General features: G+C 58.2%; 1 protein-coding gene across 1 annotated transcript in view; it reads left to right on the top strand.

Annotated features, from left to right (window-relative positions):
• ITPR3 (inositol 1,4,5-trisphosphate receptor type 3) overlaps positions 1 to 21,677 on the top strand; it is an 88,594-nt gene extending 66,917 nt beyond the window's left edge. The window contains 24 exon segments of the mRNA XM_079147292.1: positions 8,046 to 8,236; positions 8,701 to 8,849; positions 9,028 to 9,136; positions 9,240 to 9,330; positions 9,446 to 9,615; positions 10,670 to 10,844; positions 10,973 to 11,157; positions 11,308 to 11,508; positions 11,661 to 11,771; positions 12,014 to 12,109; positions 12,192 to 12,293; positions 12,379 to 12,465; positions 13,182 to 13,292; positions 13,370 to 13,562; positions 13,755 to 13,880; positions 14,298 to 14,470; positions 15,087 to 15,251; positions 15,912 to 16,104; positions 16,565 to 16,672; positions 16,749 to 16,876; positions 17,820 to 17,985; positions 18,638 to 18,798; positions 20,140 to 20,301; positions 20,832 to 21,677. Of these exon segments, the coding sequence (XP_079003418.1) occupies positions 8,046 to 8,236; positions 8,701 to 8,849; positions 9,028 to 9,136; positions 9,240 to 9,330; positions 9,446 to 9,615; positions 10,670 to 10,844; positions 10,973 to 11,157; positions 11,308 to 11,508; positions 11,661 to 11,771; positions 12,014 to 12,109; positions 12,192 to 12,293; positions 12,379 to 12,465; positions 13,182 to 13,292; positions 13,370 to 13,562; positions 13,755 to 13,880; positions 14,298 to 14,470; positions 15,087 to 15,251; positions 15,912 to 16,104; positions 16,565 to 16,672; positions 16,749 to 16,876; positions 17,820 to 17,985; positions 18,638 to 18,798; positions 20,140 to 20,301; positions 20,832 to 20,900 (3,422 nt within the window). The 3' untranslated portion in view covers positions 20,901 to 21,677.
• Positions 21,678 to 21,795: the final 118 nt, after the last annotated feature.

Genomic DNA, 21,795 nt, shown 5'->3' with positions numbered 1-21,795 from the left:
CTCCTCTTACTCCCCATAGCTGCCAACATGAACATGGACCGCATTGGGGAGCAGGCGGAGGCCATGTTTGGAGTGGGGTGAGGCCGGGGTTGAGTGGGGGGCTGGGTGGGATTGGGCAGGTGATGTGGACACAGTCTTGATACCCACTCTCAGGACAGTCAGGGTTTTCTGAGGCTGGTTGTTGGCTGCTTTCTCTTCTGTCATGTCCCCTGCAGACCCTCACCAGCATGTGCACTCTGACCCTCCCTTGCTGCCCAGCCCCAGCCATGTAGGGACCACCTGGGTCTCAGTCATCCTGGTCATTCCCTGTCCCATGCAGGGACGTTGTGCAGCAGGATTGGGTCAGGTGGCTGGCAAATGTCCTCCTGTACGACAGCAGGGCGAAGCTGCGGGGGCTTTGCAGCCTGCTCCACTCCCGCACTGGGTGGGAGGTCTGGAGCTTCTGACATTGCTGAGCCCTGCCTTTCTCAAGGTCTAGCGCAGCCTGCAGACCCCTTCTCAGGATGGCGTTTTAAATTCATAAAATAAAGCACATAAAATGACAAAGGAAACCAATGGCAGTTGAGAAGCAGTTATCAAAATATTGACGCAAACAAAGTTGAAGCGACAGTCATATATGGGCCTCTTTATTAACACATTAAATAACAAGCCGTGCTGGTGGGTGTAATTAGCGCCATCAGTTCGAAGTAGTGGTGAATGTAAACAGTATTTCACAATTTCTGCTAACAACTCTGAGGTGATGTGAAAACATCTGTTGATTTTTATTGGTAACAAGTTCACAAAGTACGGCTCGTATTTCCTCATGGAAGGAAGTGTTCCATTTTCGTTAGAGATTGGTAAAAATAAAAATAATCATGTTTTCCCACCTCTGTTCAATCTAAATTGTCTTTGGTGGGGTGGTGAGGTCTGTGGGCCCATAAAAAGGGTCCCTGCTTCGGGTGATTAATCTGGGGAGTCCTGAGGGACATACGGGTCCCTCCAGGGCCTCGGGCCCCACTGACTGTTTGCCCACTGGTGGGAAAACATCAGTACCTTGAACAAATGTTATTCTGGGTGCTGCTTCTGCGGGATGGGTGGCAGAGAGCGTGCCTATGCCAGGCCTCGGCCCCTCGGGAGCAGGTGTGTGCCAGCGCACCCATGGCCATGCTCCCCGGTGTCTGCAGGAAGACCAGCAGCATGCTGGAGGTGGACGACGAGGGCGGCCGCATGTTCCTGCGTGTGCTCATCCACCTGACCATGCACGACTACGCGCCACTGGTCTCGGGAGCTCTCCAGCTGCTCTTCAAGCATTTTAGTCAGCGACAGGAGGCCATGCACACCTTCAAGCAGGTGACAGAGGATCCCCTGGCCCGCACTGGGCCCTGGGCCTGGTGGGCACTGGGGGTTTTCAGTGATTATGGAGCTCGCAGCTCGGGGGAGCTTGGGCTGCTCACTTGGGCTTCCGGCCCTGCTGAGCTCCTTAAACACGAGGCACGCGTCATGGCCACCTTTGTTCCTCCCACCTGCTCAGCGCCTGCCACTTCTGATGCTGTGGATGCGCTTAACTGTTTACAAACTCTATTATGCACATTTATGCTGAGTGCTCTGAATCTGGCCTGGCACTCAGGCAGCCGGAGCCGAGTGCCCGGTGTGACTGATGTCACAGCCTCTTGACAGCTCCCTGTGAGAGACGTGTGCCAGTTGGGCTGACCGTTAACAAGTGCCTCCTTTACCTCACATCGTCTCCTGGGATTCTCACAGTGGCCCTGACCATGTGGCACTGCTCTCGCCTGTTTTTGAGACGGGGTGGAAGTCGAGGCCCAGGGAGTTCTCTACCCCCCCAGAGTGAGGAAGGCAGGAGTTAGGTGCAGGTCCTGTGTTCAGCCAGTGTTCATTGATACTGATGCACTTGGCCCTACCTGTGTAGGGTCTGGTGAGCAAATGACAGGCCCCAGTAAGAGTAACGTTGTTGGAGAGTAGCTGAAGCCAGGGGACGTGGCAGCTCAGGCAGAGTGCCTGTGGCTTCAGGGAAGGCTTCCTGGAGGTGGTGGGTTTATGGCAGGCAGTGAACACGAGGAGGATTTGGCTTGATGGAGAGGAACAGGTGGTGGTGGGAGACACTGGGAAGGGCGTTCTGGCCTAGGGAAGGACCTCTGAGTGGACCTGGAGGTGCCCATCCCACCGGCTAAGACCATCCTCCACCTTCAGGTGCAGCTGCTGATCTCGGCCCAGGATGTTGAGAACTACAAGGTGATCAAGTCAGAGCTGGACCGGCTGCGGACCATGGTGGAGAAGTCGGAGCTGTGGGTGGACAAGAAGGGCGGCGGCAAGGGCGAGGAGGGGGAGGCAGGTGCCGCCAAAGACAAGAAGGAGGTGAAGCCTGGTTGGGGGAGCTGGGGCGGGGAGCCCGTGAGAGCCGGCCTGGCTGACCCCCATCCTGTCTGTGTCCCCAGCGGCCCACAGACGAGGAGGGCTTTCTGCAGCCACCTGGGGAGAAGAGCAGTGAGAACTATCAGATCGTCAAGGGCGTGAGTGGCAGAGGGTCCCGAGGATCAGGGCTTTGCAGACCTTTGTGCCCTGGAGGCTTCAGCTGGCCTGGCTCTTCCACCTCCTCCCTCCGGGCCCTCCACATAGATATCGTCCAGCTTTTCTGGCATGTTAAAAACAACCCTGCCAAGGTCCAGATGGAATTATTTTAAAGCTGAAGGAATTTAATGAAATTCCATTTCACAGTCATATTGTTCTATTTACTTTTATGGGTGGAATTGGGCTTTTTAGTGCTTCCCTGGCTTGTTGCGATGGACTGATTCAACAGCTGTGACCTCTGTCCCCCTTCCTGCCCTGGATGGAGACTGGGACTTGGTCAAGGTGGGCTGGGCAGAGGGGGCATGGGAAGGGGCAAAGGGGCTTTGGGCTCACTCGTCTCCCCCACCCCAGATCCTGGAGAGGCTGAATAAGATGTGTGGGGTCGGGGAGCAGATGAGGAAGAAGCAGCAGCGGCTCCTCAAGAACATGGATGCCCACAAGGTCATGCTGGACCTGCTGCAGATCCCCTATGACAAGGTGACCCTGATCTCTGACCTCTGACTCCATGGGGCAGCTCTACCTGGAGCCCTGACCCAATCCAAATTGGGCATTGGTCCCCACTGCTGACCTAACCCAGCCTTACCTGACCTTTTACACTGACCTGTGCCCCCACTTACCTTGACCCTGAGTCCACTTTTAGTATCTTTTCCACCTTTGCCCTTTCACCCCCATCCTGATCCACCTCAACTCTGATTTGACCCAGCCTCACTCCACTTATTAATCTGACCCTGACTTCCTTCCCCTTTTCTAGGCTAACCCTGATAATCTCAGTTCCATCTCAACTTTTGACCCTTAGCTCCTTAACTTGACCGTATTCACTCTGCTCTGACCCATCCTCCACCTGCGATATCAGCTCTGGTCTTGTCCCGAACCTTGGTTTTGATTCCCTACCCCAGCATCTTCTGGACCTCTTCCCCTGACCTGACCCCAGGGCCGCTTGGGCCCTGACCCCGGTCTTAGCCTGGTCTTGACCTTCAGCCCCTCACCTTGGCTGCTGTTGATCTTGATAGGTCCCAAGCCTCATCCTGACTCTTGACCCTGACCCTTAGCCTCCCCCGCTCCCCCTGCACTCCAGCCTCCACCTCGGTCCTCAGCCCCTCACTGTTTTCTGTCCTGGCTCAGAGGCCCAGCTTTCACTCTGGCCACTTTGCGAGCCCCATCCCAAACCCTGACCCCCTGGTGCCCGTCCGGTGTGGGCTCAGCACCCTCTCCCCTTCCCATGCCCAGAGCGATGCCAAGATGCTGGAGATCCTGCGCTACACACATCAGTTCCTGCAGAAATTCTGTGCGGGGAACCCCGGCAACCAGGCCCTGCTGCACAAACACCTGCACCTCTTCCTCACGCCGGGGGTGAGGGCGCATGGCAGGGGCACCGGGCAGGGCGTGGCACGGCGTGCAGGCGCCTTGCTGACCGCGCCTGCCCTCGCCCTCCCCAGCTCCTGGAGGCGGAGACCATGCAGCACATCTTCCTGAACAACTACCAACTGTGCTCCGAGGTCAGCGAGCCCGTGCTGCAGCACTTCGTGCACCTGCTGGCCACCCATGGGCGCCACGTGCAGTACCTGGACTTCCTGCACACCGTCATCAAGGCCGAGGGCAAGTACGTCAAGAAGTGCCAGGACATGATCATGACCGAGGTGAGGGGCAAGGGTGGCGTGGGGCCCTGGGGTGGCGGGCCACAGAGTTAGACAACTCTGCAGGGGTTGTGGGGTGGGGGCTGCCTGAGGGAGAACTCAGGCTGCGGGTCTGGAAGAACTCAGGCTTTGGATGCGAGCAAACACCTGCTTGCTGAAGGCATGTGGCGTGCAGGGCTGAGTCTACCTCTGCGGCAGCCGTGGTCTCTGCCCTTGAACATCTTGCAGTGTGGGACAGGGAAGAAGAGGGTTGAGGCGGCGAGGATAGGGACAGATCAGGGACATCAGAAATGAAGCTGGCGGGCGGGAAGTGCTTCACAGCGCTAACTCCGAGTTGCCATCACTATTTCACTGTGAAGGACACAGTTGCTGCCACAAGGGGGACACAGTGTGTGCCCTGTGAGGGTCTCGATTACACCCTGCGGGAGCCCAGGGGAGGCAGGGGCCAGCCCACAGGGTGAGATTAGAGGGGCCGCCTCCCAGACCAGCCTGGGTGGACTTCCTTCCAACAGGGGGAGGAGGGCTTCGGGGGCCCTGGGGAATGTCTCTGATAACAGAGGGCCTGAGATGTGGTCAGAGAGCTTCCAGGGCTCAGGCCGGGGCGGGCTCTCCTGATGCTGGGTGAGGGCTGGGGTCTGGATCCCAGCTCTCTCTGGTGAGCACAGAGAGGGGTAGGGGGGCCAGGGCCTGCCGGATGGAGGGGTCTGACGCCCACCACCTCCTGCCCGCAGCTGACAAACGCAGGTGACGACGTGGTGGTATTCTACAACGACAAGGCCTCCCTGGCCCACCTGCTGGACATGATGAAAGCTGCCCGAGATGGCGTGGAGGACCACAGCCCCCTCATGTACCACATCTCCCTGGTGGACCTGCTGGCTGCCTGTGCCGAGGGCAAGAACGTCTACACCGAGATCAAGTGCACCTCCCTGCTGCCTCTGGAGGACGTGGTGTCTGTGGTGACCCACGAGGACTGCATCACCGAGGTGGGGGCCCGCGGGCTGGGAGCCTGGCAGGGGTGGTAGAGCCAGGCTCAGGAGCCGTTCCCTCCTGTCTGGGTGGGACAGGGAAAGGGGCGTGAAGGTAGGGAGTGAGGCAGACCGGAACGGGGAGCCCAGAGGCGGAACGGGAGAGCCTGGGCCTGGCCCTGCTCCCTCTCAACCCCTCCGGCCCCGCTGCCCAGGTGAAGATGGCCTACGTGAACTTCGTGAACCACTGCTATGTGGACACGGAGGTGGAGATGAAGGAGATCTATACCAGCAACCACATCTGGACACTCTTCGAGAGCTTCACCCTGGACATGGCGCGGGTCTGTCCCTGTGGGGGCCGGGGGGCTGGGGCAGCCTCCCACAGGGGGTGCAGGGACCCCTGTGTGGACTGCCGGGATCTCTCTGTCCTCCCCCAGGTCTGCAGCAAGCGGGAGAAGCGCCTGGCAGACCCCATCCTGGAGAAGTATGTGCTCACTGTGGTGCTGGACACCATCAGTGCCTTCTTTAGCTCCCCGTTCTCGGAGAACAGCACCTCGCTGCAGGTGAGCCTCTCTCGCCGCTGCGTGGTCTTGGTGGCCTTGGTGTAGGGAAGTGGGGCAAGAACAGAGTTTGGCGCATGCCTGTGAGTTGTGAGGCTGAGACAGGAAGATCACAAGTTTCAAAGTCAGCCTCAGCAACTTAGCGAGGCCCTGTCTCAAAATAAAAAATAGAAAGGGGCTGGAGATGTGGCTCAGGGTAGAGCACCCCTGGGTTCGATCCCTGGTACCAAATCAAACAAACAAACAAAAAAACCCCAACAAAACAAAATCAACAAACTGCCCCTCCCCCACCCAGAGTTGTTGTTGTTGCCTGTGATGTGTAAAGAAATAGCAAGAAGATATGTAAGTATATTAGCTAGCTATACTGTGTAACAAGTTACCCCCAAACTCTGTTAAAGCATCACCTATTTATTACCTCATAGTTTCTGGGTCAGGAATTATAGTGAGAAATGAGCTATTGAACAGGAATTCCTAAGTTTAATAGGTGCACAGGGTTCCGGGGTGACAGGGGATAGCTGGTGGCACTTACTCACCAAAGACAAGGTGGGCTTGATCACTGGACGTCAGGGTGGGCTGGCTGGTGGAGGTCTTGTGCTGGCTGCTTGACGGTGGTGCCCCTAGACTGGAAGTAGGCAGACAGCCTTCTGCAGTCTCTCTGGTTCTCCCCGGGGAAAGCTCTAGAGCCAGCTGAGATGTCTGACTTGATTCACTGAGAGTCAGAGTCCCTCATTATCCCTGACTCTAGGTGGGAGCCAGTCCTCAGTCCCAAGTCCCTTGAAGGAAAGGGAGCCTGGTTCCCCTGAGGAAGGCTCCTGACGCACTACCCAGATGCTTAGTGCTGGAGGGTATGTAGGAAGCCAGGGGAGCCACTGTTCTTGGGCTGGATGGGATGAAGATAATCTCAGAAGAGCAGTAAATAAATAAAATGTGGGTCCTGCCCCCGAGCAAGGCTGATTTTATTTTGACGCACATTTATTTTGGCCTTGGGACCCCTTTAAGATCATGAGACTCTGGTAAATTTTCTCAGTCTTTCCTAACTCCGATTAGCCCCAGGACAGTGGGGAGATGGGGACTGTGGGACAAGGATGGGTGGGGAAGAGCCTTTTCAAAGCATGCCTTCTAGTCACCTTTGCTCTGAGCTATGCAAATACATCCCTTTTTTTGGGGTGGGGGTACCAGGCATTGAACCCAGGGGCACTTGACCACTGAACCACATCCCAGCCCTGAGTTGGTTAGCACCTTGCTTTTGCTGAGGCTGGCTTTGAACTTGCAATCCTCCTGCCTCAGCCTCCTGAGCTGCTGCGATCACATGCATGCACCACGGCACCTGGCTGTTTTTTCCCATTAATTTATTTAAGAATTTTTGGAGACTGGAGATGTAGCTCAGTGGAAGACTGCTTGCCTAACATGTGCAAGGCCCTGAGTTCAGTCTTCAGCACCACCAAAAAAGAAATTAGTAACAAAAAGAATTTTTTAAAGGAACAGAAGGGTAAGCCTCAGGCTTGCCCCTTATGGAGTAACTCAGGGCTGCTGTGTACAGTTGGGCAGGTTGCTCACTGCTGAAGGGAAGGGGGATGACTTTCTATTGGGCACAGATGTATGTGGTGGCTAGTGAAGGCCCTGACCTTCCACTGGTGCCCATTCTCTGTGGACTCTGGTCACTGGGCCTGGGTCTTCCCGGGTGGGGTGGGCTGAGCTGCAGCAGTGGTTGTGTGGCCTCTTGCAGACGCACCAGACGATCGTGGTGCAGCTGCTGCAGTCCACCACGCGGCTGCTCGAGTGCCCCTGGCTGCAGCAGCAGCACAAGGGCTCTGTGGAGGCCTGCATCCGCACCCTCGCCATGGTGGGTGAGTGTGCCAGGCTGGCCGCTCCAGGCCACCCGTCCCCTCCTCTCGCCACAGGGGCACCTGCCCTCATGGTTAGCACCCAACCCTAACCTCTCCCATCACCTGCTCCCAGGTGGTTCTCTGGAAGTCCTTCTGGGTGTCTACCTGGCATCCCCGCAATAGAGAGAAGCAGTTTTCTCCTCTGAGTCAGCTCCTCAGAGGAAAACACAGTGACATTCCCCAGTGAGAGAGAGTGTGTGTGTGTGTCTCAGCCAGGAGAGAGGCCCGTCTATGGTTAGGAACAAGTGGAAAAGAGGCAGCAGAAGGCGGGAGGGAGGAGAGAGGGGTCAGGGTGGAATCAGAGGCAGAAACTGTCTTTTTACCCACAAAGGGGAGGAGAGCAAGCACCCCGACCCTCGGGGGAGCCAGGGTGGGACCCTGCGCCTTGGTCTGGGTTGCCCTGAGCCTGGCCTCCAGCCCCTCCCCCTCCCCCAGCCAAAGGCCGGGCCATCTCGCTGCCCATGGACCTGGACGCCCACATCAGCTCGCTGCTCAGCAGTGGAGCCAGCTGTGCGGCCGCAGCCCAGCGGAATGCCTCGAACTACAAGTCGGCCACGCGGGCCTTCCCCCGGGTCACCCCCACTGCCAACCAGTGGGACTACAAGAACATCATCGAGAAGCTGCAGGTGGGAGCGGGTTGCCTGGCATCCTAGGAAGGGCAGCACCCTGTGACCAGGGACTGAGGTCTCAGGAGAGCCCAGGGGCCTGTGGGTGGGGCCGGGCTCCTAGAGGGGATTGAACCACCCCTTGTCCTGACAGCACCTTCCTAATTATGCCGCACAGTTCTGCCTTGCTGGCTGGTAAGGGAGCGTAGAGGGTTGTTATCCCCACTTGACAGGAGACTGAGGCTCAGAGAGGGCAAGGAGTTTGTCCAAGGCCACACAGAGCTAGAAGAAGGAGATAAGCCAGGTCTTGGGGATCTCAGCCAGGTGCTCTGTGCAGAGTTCATGCTTTTTCAGGGAGTGTGGGGGCCGAGGGCCTCTCAGATGCAGGGCCGTTTGTGGGGCTGTTTGGTGTTTGGGTTGGGGGAGTGGTGGTCAAGCGTTGAGTGTCTCTTGGGCCTGATGGTGACCCTACCTGGCCCTCCCAGGACATCATCACAGCCCTGGAGGAGAGGCTGAAGCCCCTGGTGCAGGCCGAGCTGTCTGTGCTGGTCGACGTCCTGCACTGGCCTGAGCTGCTCTTCCTGGAGGGCAGCGAGGCCTATCAGCGCTGTGAGAGTGGGGGCTTCCTGTCCAAGTGAGCGGACGCTGGGACAGCAGTGGCACAGTGACCGGGCTGGGAGGGCTCTGGTGGGGACCCGATGGGCCCAGAGGGTCACAGGGCCTGGGGCGTGTTCCTGCCTGGGCCCTGGCTGGGGACGTGGCTGGAGGGAGGCGGCCTGGGCTGCCCTGAGCCACCCGTCTCGCTGGTCCAGGCTGATCCAGCACACGAAGGACCTCATGGAGTCAGAGGAGAAGCTGTGCATCAAGGTGCTGCGGACCCTGCAGCAAATGCTGCTCAAGAAGAACAAGTACGGGGACCGGGTGAGTGCCGGGCCGGGGGCGAGCGCTGGGGCGGCCGGCTGCCAGGCAGGCCAGAGCCAGAGGGTGCCGGCCACCCTGGAGCCTCACTCCCGTCCTCCCACAGGGCAACCAGCTACGCAAGATGCTGCTACAAAACTACCTCCAGAACCGGAAGTCCAGCTCTCGAGGGGACCTCCCGGACCCCATGGGCACTGGTCAGTGCTGCCTTCTCCTACTCTGTCTCTGGGTGGCCTGTTCACCCAGTCCTGGGCCCTTCCCCCACCCCACCCCTGCCCACCAGCTTTCCCTCAAGTGAGCGCCCCCCCCCAGGCCTGGACCAAGACTGGTCAGCAATCGCTGCCACCCAATGCCGGCTGGACAAGGAGGGGGCCACCAAGCTGGTGTGCGACCTCATCACCAGCACCAAGAATGAGAAGATCTTCCAGGAGAGCATTGGTCTGGCCATCCGCCTGCTGGACGGGGGCAACACCGAGATCCAGGTGTGCAGTGGGCACGACTGCACTTCTGCCTCCTTTGGGTGGCATGTGCTATGGGGGAGGTGGGTCACTGAGGCTGGGGGCTTTGGTTGCAGGCCTGGTGCTGGTGGCCACCCATGGTGGCTCCACCTCCCCCATGTGCACCCCTGTCTCCCTGAGCCAGGCCTGAGCTGTGGCCTCACTACCCCACCCCCGAGTCCCTCCATCCTCCCTCCCTCCTCTCCTGCATCCTCAGCCTCCGAGCCCAACCCCAGGTCTGGCTCCTCCACAGGCCCCTCTGCTCAGCCTCATCCATCCATCCATCATTCACCATTGATAAGTCATCACTGAGCACCATCTGTGTGCCTGGCAGTGTTCTAGACACTGAGGATTTACAGCGAAAGGACAAAATCTGTGTTCTCTTGGTGCTTGCATCCTAGAGGGGACACAGGCAATAATTAACCGCATGCAGTCTGGAGGACATGGCTCAGGCCAGGGGCTGTGGGGTGCAGGCATGGGATTGTGTTAAAGGGAGTGGCGGGCAAGGCCTCAGTGGGGAAGGAATAGGGACCTGAGGTGAGCATGTGGACAGCGGGGAAGAGCCTCTGGGTGGAGGGGCACCTGTGCAAGGGTGTGAAGAGGTGGAGGAGGTGGCGGCCATCACGAGGCTTCATGGGCACCAGGAGGCCATGACTTTTCTTAGGGGGACATGGAGCCTCTCCTGGGTTTCAGGCAGAGCAGGGACATGACTTAGATTTCAAAGGAGTCCTCTGGCTGCTGTGGGGGGCAGATGCGGGAGCTAAAGGCAGCTGCAGGAGCTGAGGAGGGCGTGCAGGCCTCCAGCATTGCAGCTGCAGCAGTTTGGCCCTTTGGCCCTTCCCCGTCCCCCTCTGATGACCCTGCCCACTATGCCAGCCTCAGTCACAGGGCAGAGTGCCTCTGCTTCCCTGCCTCAGTGTGCTTTGGACATGTCTGTGTCCTGCCTTACAGCACAGGGTGGAGCACTTGAGGCCTGACCCAGGGCCACTTAGAGCCAGGCCCAGTGCTAAGGCTGCTTCCCTCCAATGTCCACCTCCAGAAGTCCTTCTATAACCTGATGACAAGTGACAAGAAGTCAGAGCGCTTCTTCAAGGTCCTCCATGACCGCATGAAGCGGGCCCAGCAGGAGACCAAATCCACAGTGGCTGTCAACATGAATGACCTGGGCAGCCAGTCACGCGAGGACCGTGAGCCAGCAGACCCCACCACCAAAGGTCAGGGGTGCAAGGCAGGGCCACAGGGTGTGTGATGGGAGGGCATAGAACAAGATGTGCATGGCAGGGGGCTCAGGTGAGGGGCTGGCGGCTCCCAGTAGCCCAGCCTCACCTGGTCTCCCCTGCAGGCCGCGTGGCCTCCTTCTCCATGCCTGGCTCCTCGTACCGCTATTCCCTGGGCACCAGCCTGGGCCGGGGGCACGAGGTGGGTGAGCGCGTGCAGAACAACGAGATGGGCATGTCCGTGCTCATCATGCAGCCCATCCTGCGCTTCCTACAGCTGCTGTGTGAGAACCACAACCGCGACCTGCAGGTGAGCACCTGGCCTGCACCTGCCCCGCCCCTCCACCCAGCCAGTCCGGGGGTCTGCCTGCTACCTGGCTGCGCACCGTGGCTGGTGTGGGTCATCTGGCCTCCCCCCAGCTGCTAGAGAATGCCATGCCCACCCCATCTATGTCTGCAGAACTTCCTGCGCTGTCAGAACAACAAGACCAACTACAACCTGGTGTGTGAGACGCTGCAGTTCCTGGACATCATGTGTGGCAGCACCACTGGGGGCCTGGGGCTGCTGGGGCTCTACATCAATGAGGACAATGTGGGCCTTGTGATCCAGACCTTGGAGACCCTCACTGAGTACTGCCAGGGCCCCTGCCACGAGAACCAGGTGAGCTGCCCTGGCCAGGTGAGCGGCAGTTGGGGTGGCAGGTAAATGTGTAGGTGGGTGGAGTGGGCTGGGGCAGGGAGAGAGGCTGAGGCCTCTGAAGCCACCACAATTCCTAGGGGTCTGGAGCCTCTGTCTCTCACTGCTTCCTTTAGACCTGCATCGTGACACACGAGTCCAATGGCATAGACATCATTACTGCACTGATTCTCAATGACATCAGCCCCCTGTGCAAGTACCGGATGGATCTGGTGCTGCAACTCAAGGTGGGGCCCGTGGCAGGCCCATGTGAGCGTGCCTAGGCTGATGCCTGTGCACAAGTGTGTGGGACTTGCCTGCTTTCTGGGTTTGTGTGTGTTTTTCACGGGGTGGGGTGGAGACAGGCCTGGGGTGGGGGATGGGAAGGTCATGGCACATCTTGGGGACTGGAGGTAGTTTGAGGAAATGGTTATAGGGTGTGGGGGGTGCCCTTAGACTGTGGCCTGCTTCCTTGGCCCTCTCCACCCAGGACAATGCCTCCAAGCTGCTCCTGGCTCTGATGGAGAGCCGGCATGACAGTGAAAACGCCGAGCGCATCCTCATTAGCCTGCGGCCCCAGGAGCTGGTGAGGCAGGCAGGTGGGACAACGGGACTGGGCGGGGTGTACTGGGCAGGAGGCGGGCCTTTAAGCAGTGCTGCCCCTCCAGGTGGACGTCATCAAGAAGGCCTACCTGCAGGAAGAGGAGCGGGAGAATTCGGAGGTGAGCCCACGCGAAGTGGGCCACAACATCTACATCCTGGCCCTCCAGGTACAGGCCCCACTTGGCTCCGCCCCTGCGGTCACGCCCCCAGGGACCCTGCTGGTAACTGGTAACTGCGCTGCACTCTGCTTAGCTTTCCAGGCACAACAAACAGCTGCAGCACCTGCTGAGGCCCGTGAGGCGCATCCAAGAGGAGGAGGCTGAGGGCATCTCTTCCATGGTGGGTGCAGTGGGGAAGGTAGGGTTGGGTGGGGCTTAGGCCTAGGGGCATGGCCTCGGGAGATTGGGGCCAGGCCCGGGTGAGGGCAGAAGTGGGAATTTGGAAAGGGCAAGGTATGGGGCCTAGAACCAAGAGTGGCTTGGTACTAGGGAGGAGCTTGGATCTGAGTTGGGCTACAATTTGGGGGCAAGGCTTGGGGCGGGAGTTGGCCAGAGGGCCAGGGGTGAAACCTAGATTTAAAAGTAGAAGCAAGGTGGGCAACATGGAGCCGTGATTCTGGAGGCTAAGGCAGGAGGAATGTAAGATCAAGGCCAACCTCAGAAATTTAGCAAGACGCTGTCTCAAAATTAAAAAAAAAAAAAAATGGGGATGTAGCTCTGGTACAGCACCTCTGGGTTCAATCCCAGAACTGAAAAAAAAAAAAAAAAAAAAAGTATGAGCAAGACCTGTGCGCATCTGGAGTGGGTCTGGGTCTGGTCGCACCTAGACCCGACTGAAGGTGCCGATTGACCTGTAAGGTTCTCCGGTGTGACTCTTACTTCCAGATGCTCTGAGCTGGGTCCTAGAGGGTGGGCTTGGCCTGGATTGCTGTGGGGGTTGGGGGAATTCCCTGGGGTGTAGTTGGGATCGGAGCCAGGTCTGGCAGGTTGGGGTTGGGTGCCAGACCTGGCTATGGGTGCCGTGGGGACTGACGTGGGCACCCTCCCTGACCTCAGCTGAGCCTCAACAACAAGCAGCTGTCCCAGATGCTCAAGTCCTCAGCGCCTGCGCAGGAGGAGGAGGAGGACCCCTTGGCCTACTATGAGAACCACACCTCGCAGATCGAGGTAAGGCCTGAGGGCATTGGGACTAGGGTGAGGGAGGGCCTCAGCCCAGGTGTGACTCTGGGCCTGTGTGTGCCCAGATCGTGAGGCAGGACCGCAGCATGGAGCAGATCGTGTTCCCAGTGCCTGGCATCTGCCAGTTCTTGACGGAGGAGACCAAGCATCGGCTCTTCACCACGACCGAGCAGGATGAGCAGGGCAGCAAAGTGAGCGACTTCTTTGACCAGTCCTCCTTCCTGCACAATGAGATGGAATGGCAGCGCAAGCTCCGCAGTAAGACCTGGCGGGGCAGGGCAGGTGGTCCCCACGCCCCGTGCCGATGCTCCTAGGCCTCCCTTGCACCCCACCCCCACTCTGGAGGGGCTCTTCCAATCACATCTCTCTCCAGAGTGGGGCCTGGAGCTTAGGGTGGGCAGGTATCAGTCAGAGACCCCCTTCCACCAGCGTGCCACACCCTCCCCCCAGGCATGCCCCTGATCTACTGGTTCTCCCGCCGCATGACCCTGTGGGGCAGCATCTCCTTCAACTTGGCCGTGTTTATCAACATCATCATTGCCTTCTTTTACCCTTATGTGGAGGGAGCGTCCACAGGTGAGGACCAGGGGCCAGTCACCCGGGCCCTCCTGGGCTAGGCCAGAGCCTCAGGGCCAGCCAGGCTCCAAGGGAACCACATGCAGAAGGGGAGGAAGCACCCTGCACTGCCCTCTGGGCTCACAGACCATCATGGGGAGTCAGGTGTGGCCCAAGGGATAGGCAGGATCTTTGGTCTCATGGAGGTGGCACATGGACACATGCACATGTACACGGGATGATGTGAGCCAGAAGCCAGACCTGGTGGCTGCAGCTGGGTAGGATACCTCCATGAGGCCCCAGAATGCAGGAGTAAAGGAGGAGACTAAAACCAGGCAACCGGAACTTAGAACAGGGAGAGGCTTGGGTCCCTTGGGCCCGCATCAGGGCCACAGTGGGCTTGAGCGAGCCCCACTCACCCCGCTTGCCGGCCCCTAGGTGTGCTGGGCTCCCCACTCATCTCGCTGCTCTTCTGGATCCTCATCTGCTTCTCCATCGCGGCGCTGTTCACCAAGCGCTACAGCATCCGTCCCCTGATCGTGGCGCTCATCCTGCGCTCCATCTACTACCTGGGCATTGGGCCCACACTCAACATCCTGGGTGCCCTCAACGTGAGTGCTGAAGGGGCCCCTCCTCTAATCAGAACAGACGCTGGCCTGCTGTCCCCAGCTGCCGCTCTGCTCCATGCACCTCTTCTTTGTTGGGTCCCAGGCTCATTATAGACCAGCACTTGGGTCTATTCTGTACCTTCTGTCCCTCGGCGACTGGGGGCATCTGGCACTGAGAGAGACAGCCAGACAGGAAGCACTTTGGAGTAGTGGCTTCAGGGCTGTCATGCTGTGTGCTGGCTCTACACAGCCCAAAGCTACTGCCAAAGATTCATATATTATGATGATTTCCTGACACATGGAAATAAAGTGTCTTGATCAAGGCACTGTAAAAGCCAGGGAGGTCTCTCTGCCCACATCTTCCTTTACCTAAACCTCAGTTTCTTCCTGGAGCTGGAGGACCCAAGGGGCTTTTCTTCTGTTCTGAGTCCCAGGATCCCAGGTGCATTTTTGGAAACCATTTCATCAAGCGGCACCTCCCACGCTGAGCAGGGTCAGCTCCTATTCACCACACTGGACCCCAGCCTCTGCTTCGGGCATGGGGCGAGCATGGAGGCAGGGGTGGACAGTCCAGGTAGGTGGTGGGTCACTGACCTTCATGCCCTGTCCTTGCCCCCAGCTGACCAACAAGATCGTGTTTGTGGTGAGCTTCGTGGGCAACCGTGGCACCTTCATCAGGGGCTATAAGGCCATGGTCATGGACATGGAGTTCCTCTACCACGTGGGCTACATCCTGACTAGTGTCCTTGGCCTCTTCGCCCATGAGCTCTTCTATAGCATCCTGGTGAGCCTGCTGGGCGGGCAGAGCTGGGTAGGGGTGGGGAGGTGTTGAGGGGCTTCTCTGGTGCGAGGGGTTCCCCAGCACCAGTCTGTCAGCCCTTTTGCTTCTGGGCTGGGAGGATTTTCAAGTCTTTCTCCACCTGACTCCAGCCTGGCCCCCATCTGCCCCAGCTCCCCTGTACAGGGAGGGACAGGCCTGGACTAGGGAGCCGGACCATGGGCCTGCATGCCGGCTTGGCAGCTCCTAGCTGTGTAACTTTGGAAAAGTTTCTTAGCTGCCCGTGGCTCAGTTTCCCTATCTGTAAGATGGAGATAACAGCCTCTACCTTCTAGAATCATTATGAGAATGCATGAAAACAAACGAATGATGGAAAGCCCTTGGAATGTTTCCGGGTGCATGGCAAATGCACTGAGTGGCTGTCCTTCTCCCTATCTGGGTGGCATCCGGCTGCCTATGCCACCTTCACTTCCATGGTCCTAGACTCCGGGTTCCTTCAGGAAGCCTCCCTGACAGATCCACTCAGCTCAGTTGCTCTTGTCTGAGCACCAGCCCCACTGGCAGAGCCTGGAAATCACCAGGAGCCCAGGGAGCCCGTGGGGGTTGGCAAGGTCCCCAGGGAGATTGGCTGGCCCAGCGCCTCAAGGCATCCTCCTTTCCCTGCAGCTCTTTGACCTCATCTACCGTGAGGAGACGCTGTTCAATGTCATCAAGAGTGTGACTCGCAATGGCCGCTCCATCCTGCTGACTGCCCTGCTGGCCCTCATCCTTGTCTACCTCTTCTCCATCGTGGGCTTCCTCTTTCTCAAGGATGACTTCATCCTCGAGGTGGACCGGCTGCCAGGCAACCACTCCAGAGGTATCAGGGGCTTCCTCTGTGGGGCAGGGATGTGGGGAGGGACTGGGCCACACAGGGCAGGACAGACCTGAGGTGCTTATTCCCACGAGGCTCCCTGCCTGGTCCTCCTGTTGGATTCTGGGGAGGTCTAGCTCACACCAGTCAACCTCCCAACTGGTCTAGCTCACGCCAATCTGATTGACGGGGTGGGAGAGCCTTGGGAGCCACGTGCTTGAGAGCTGAAGCCCCTTACTGACCTGTCAGTTTGTTAGCCCTGCTTGCCAGGCTCAGAGATTCCTCCCTGCTCTTAGTGTACGGTCCAGTGGGGCAGAGGCATGAAGACCCTGCACGGTAGCCAGACGGTAGGGAGCATACAGGATAAAGGAAGGTCTTCTGGAGGAAGTGATGTTGGGGACAGACCCAGGGGCTGATAAGACCAGGCATTTGAACTTACTCATGGCATCATCCTTGTCCCCTATAGCCAGCCCCCTGGGGATGCCACATGGAGCTGCTGCATTTATGGGCACGTGTCAGGGGGACCAGATGGATTGTGTTTCTGGGGTCTCGGTGCCTGAGATCCCCAAAGGCGGTATGTCTGTGGGAGTCTGGGTGGGGGCTGGGGCAGAGGCAGGTGGCCTGGGTCTGAGCATGCTCTCCACTCACAGAGGATGAGGAGCTGGATAGCACAGAGCGGGCCTGTGACACTCTGCTGATGTGCATTGTTACCGTCATGAATCACGGGCTGCGCAATGGTGGTGGAGTGGGTGACATTCTCCGCAAGCCCTCCAAAGATGTGAGTACCTTCTGCCCCACTCACGAATTCATTAGCCCCAAACCCTGTCCATATCAGCATCTGTGAAGAGCCCTGCCCTTGGGTCAGAGCCAGTCAGCAGCCTGGCTTTGCTGGAACCTTCAGTCTTGGCTACACCCCCAGCCCCGCCCAGTTGTTGGCCTGTTTCTCTGCTTTCTGGGCCACCAACCTCCAGCTCCCACCTCTGCCCTGCCCCCAGCTCACTGTAGATGCCACAAGGAAAGACTTTGGCAGACTTCGCCCCAGGGCTAGGGAAGGTGTGAGTCAGGCTGTGTCCTCTGCTGGGCACACTGCGGGCCCGTGGTAGTGAGGGTGGGGTGGGACTGGAGGCTGAGTCGGCTTCATCAGGAGGCCTCATGATTTGGCTCAGGCAGCTGGCCATTCCTGAATGCAGTCCACCCCCAGCTGCTTGGGAGTGAGTGAGAAGCCACCTCCCAGCCAGTCAGAGCTTTCTAGAATGTGTGAGGCCAGGCATCCTGAGGGTGGGGCAGAGAAGTGCAGAGCTGTTATTTTTCTTTCTTGCAGTGTTGGGGATGGAACCCAGGGCCTTGCACATGCTAGGCAAGTGCTTTACTACCGAGTACCTCTCGGCCGACAGAGCTGGTTCTTCCCTAACTAAAAGTTAGAGGCAGAAACAAGCCTAGACTTGTAGGCCCAGCCCTATGCCAGGCTACAGGGCTTCCTCCTGGCATCCCATCTGGGCCCGCTCTTCCCAGATCCAGACTCAGGACTTCTAGTTGCAGTGCTCACTCCATGGAATGGGGCAGGGGTCCACTGCCATACGTATGGCCTCTGGAGCCAGAGGCCTTCATTTCCTTCTGCTGGGCCCCCACTACCACAGCCCTGACCCCCTGCCTGAGTCCACTGTCCTGACTGGGTGGACTTGGGGACTGCTGGGCCCAGCCTCGCTGTCTCGCCCCTGCAGGAGTCCCTCTTTCCTGCCCGAGTGGTGTACGACCTCCTGTTCTTCTTCATCGTTATCATCATTGTGCTGAACCTCATCTTTGGGGTGATCATTGACACCTTTGCCGACCTGCGCAGCGAGAAGCAGAAGAAGGAGGAGATTCTCAAGACCACGTGCTTCATTTGTGGTGAGGCCTGCTTCCTGCCGCGGTGCTGCACAGCTGTTGGCCTGGGGCCGGGTTGTCTTCTGAGGCGGGTGGAAGCCTCAGTCCTATCCTTCCTGCATCCCACCGGAGAGCTTGCCGTGGGGCGGGTGGTCTGATGGCTGCCCGCTTATCCTGAAACAGAGTGTGCCTTCCTGCACTTCCTGCCCTGAGTGATAGAAGGCAAGGAAAGGGGGCCTCAGAAGCCATTGCTTCAAACATTCCTAGTTAACAGATGAGGAACCTGAAGCCATCAGTGACCTTGCTTCAGTCCAGTGCTTTTCCCACCTCTGGCAGTCCCCTCACCAGCCACCTGAGACTGAGGGGCCTGATACCTGCAGGACACATCCCTTACCCAGCTATTTCTGCTTCCCCTGGGCTCAGAGGATTCTGGCGTTTGCTCCCGAAGTCCCCAGCTGCCATTGCTGGGAGGCTGCAGCTGGGCAGGGGAGGATCTCCATGACTAAGTGGCTGATGCTTTAAATAGTGACCTAAATCATCCAGGGTGGGCTGTTGGAAGTATTCATCAAAAGAACTAATGTCCCCACCACCTTGAGAGGCCCTGTCCCCTCCACAGGGTGGCCCCACCATGGCTCTTGAAGGCCAATGGCTTCATTCTCACCCTCTGCACCCTCAGGTCTGGAGAGGGACAAGTTTGACAATAAGACGGTGTCCTTTGAGGAGCACATCAAGCTGGAGCACAACATGTGGAACTACCTGTACTTCATCGTGCTGGTCCGAGTGAAGAACAGGACGGACTACACGGGCCCCGAGAGCTACGTGGCCCAGATGATCAAGGTGAGAACGGAGGCTGCGTGGGGCTGAGCCAGGCCTCCTAAAGTCACAGGCTGTGCGCCAGAGGCCGCACCTCCCCCCCCCCCCCCCCCCCCCCCCCCCCCCCCCGCCATAGCTTCCCACGGCCCCTGGGCCCCGGAGAAGAGTGGCACATCTGCCGGCACTGTGCTGGGAGGCCTGGGTGTGGACAGCTGCAGACACTTGCCGGAGGTCAGCAGGGAGCCAGGAGCAGCTGGAGCCAGCCCTCGGCTGCACGGAGCCCCACCAGCTGCCCATTGCTGTGCGGGGACCTCCTCACTCTTCTGGTGTCCAGAGAAAGCACACCCATGGCAAACCTGCCCACCCAAACAAGGGCAAGGGTGTCCCTGGGCCTGAGGGTGTGGTGATGTGAGCAGCGATGGGGGTGGGGACACTTCCTGGGCTGCCGGTCAGTGGGGCACTCTGAGGGGCCTTTTTTCTTCCTCTCCCTCTCTCTTTGGGTGTCCTGGAGGCTGAGCCCAGGGTGCTCTATCGCTCCATCAGCGATATTTATTTCTGGTTTTGGAGATAGGATTTTGCTAAGTTGCCCAGGTTGGCCTCAAACTTGCAATTCTGCCACAGCCTCCCGAGTTGCTGGAATTATGAGGGGGTCTTTTCTAGCTTGTCAAGAGGGAGGGCAGCTTCCTTGTTCCCATGCCAAGAGGTAGCCTGGGAAAACTTAAAGTATCAGGCTTGGAGGAATCAAATATTGTCTAATTTCCACAGTCATGGAGGAGAGAAGGCGTGAAGAATGGGAGTTTTGTGTCTTGAGTCTAGTTTGAATGGTGCTTGAAGTTCAGGTTTATCTGTGGCCTGAGAATTCACAGCTAGTAACAAGAGCCAGAAAACTGCCTGGTGCCCCTCCCTCCCCCTTCTCCTGTCCCCAAAACGTGGCTTTCCTCAACACGTGTCAGATGCCAGCCCTCCTCAGCAGAGCTGTTTGCTCCCTCAATTTGCCATTTGTCTGACTGGCATCTTCCTGGAGCATGGGGCATGCGTCAGGAAGGAAGGAAGGAGACTTGGGGTCTGGGTGCAGAGGCCTTCGCTGTACCTGTGGGTAACAGATGGCACTGATACCAGCAAAGGACTCAGATTGTGGACAAGGCTGTCTAACGGAAGGCAGACTCTCACGGTGGTAGAGGTTGCACTGCGGGCTCCCTCTGGCTGGGGAGGACCCAGGTCAATTCATATTTTCCCATGACACATCCCTGGCAAGTAATTTCATCAAGGGTGTGGCAAAAGCCTCCTGCGGAAACACTGTTTTCCTAGGTGAGGCCTTGGTGGGCCAGGCTCAGGCCTGCTCACCCCACTGGTGGTCTCTTCCAGAACAAGAACTTGGACTGGTTCCCCCGGATGCGGGCCATGTCCCTGGTGAGCAATGAGGGCGAGGGTGAGCAGAACGAGATCCGGATTCTCCAGGACAAGCTCACCTCCACCATGAAACTGGTGTCCCACCTCACGGCCCAGCTCAATGAGCTCAAGGAGCAGGTGTGTATCTGCCCTGCCCCTGCTTAGCTTTGGGGTCTGCTGATAGCCCCAGCCATCAAGTGGTGGGGAGTGAAGTGCCGCAGCCCCTCCCTGACTTGGGATGTGAACGTAGGTTCCAAATGCTGTCCCCTCCGTGGAGAGCTGGGCTGGGGGTCACCCTTGCCCCAGACCCCTGGAAAACAAAGCCAAGTAGAAGATTGGGGCGCTCCCTGTCTGTCCTCCTCCAGCCACTAGGAGCTCCTCCCAGGGTTGGCTGGTGAGGAGTCTGAATGCTTCTAGATGCCCGCCTGCCCAGGGCTTCCTCCCCGACACCTGGCAGTGATTGCACGCTGAGGCAGCGCCTCTCGCAGTGGGGTGGTCGGCAGCTGCACCAAATCAGGGGTTTGTGACACACTAATTGAGAACAAGTTTGAAAGCTGACATCTGTGCAGCACCCTGAGGGCCCTGGCCTGTCACCAATGTTGAATGGCAGCTGGGCCCAGGGTGGGAGGGGTGCTGGGCGGCCTGACCAGGCATCTGTTTAACCCCAGATGACAGAGCAGCGGAAACGCAGGCAGCGCCTGGGCTTCGTGGATGTGCAAAACTGCATGAGCCGCTGAGGAGAGCCACGGTAGCCCCCACAGAGGATCGCTGTCACTGGAGACTGTGACTGGGAACAGTACTGTCCCTTCCCTCGGGTCAGGTGCCTGATGGGCCTGCCAGGCTCTCAAGGCCAGGTGCCCATCCAGCCTCCTGCTCCTACTCTGCCAGTTGCCCCCTACCAGCCAGGCTTTGGCCAGCATGGAGGGGGAGCCTTAGAGCTGACAGTCCTGCCTAGAGCCCATAAGAGACTCGGAAATTCACCGGGACTCAGTTTACCTTAATGCCTTAGGGAAGTCCTTGAGACCTTTGTCCCTTGAAGCAATAACTGACATTCCTTTGTAGTCCTCTTCACGGGTGGTTAGGAGTGGGGTCAATTCTTTATCTCCAAGCACTACATTTTGGTTGCTGCCTGCCTCCGGGGGCAACAGTAGTAATGCTGTTACTAGCGATTTTAGGGCTTTGTTATTTAACTTATTCCAGGGTGTGTGTCCAGCCTGTGTGGCTGCACAGCTCCCCTGTGCCTTGATCTGCTGGGACAGGGCGCAGACCTCACAGCCCTGCCTGGGCGGCCTGATGACTCAAGGATGGACGACCTTGCTCCTGTCCATGGGGGCCTCTCCCATGGGCCTCTCCCTGAGCTTCCTGGGGAAGTTGTGTGCATGGGACAAGGTCCGAACTGTGTGAGTGGCTGTTTTTTGACTGCTTGTTTTTTCTCTTTTTGGTGTAATGTTTTACAAAGCCTTTGTCCCAAGAACTAATATGTTAATTTCCTTAAATAAATTAATAAAAATCTAGTCCATTAAAAAGTGATATTTGTTGTACTCACCTGGGGACTGTGGGATTAACTGGTAGCAAGCAGGAACATCATCATCTGCTGGCCTGCTCTCCTGGGCTCTTAGGAAATGCTCTGAG

Source organism: Sciurus vulgaris, assembly GCF_902686455.1.
Source record: "Sciurus vulgaris genome assembly, chromosome: 7".
NCBI classification, from domain to species: Eukaryota; Metazoa; Chordata; class Mammalia; order Rodentia; family Sciuridae; genus Sciurus; species Sciurus vulgaris.
This window is presented reverse-complemented; position numbering and strand designations above follow the sequence as displayed.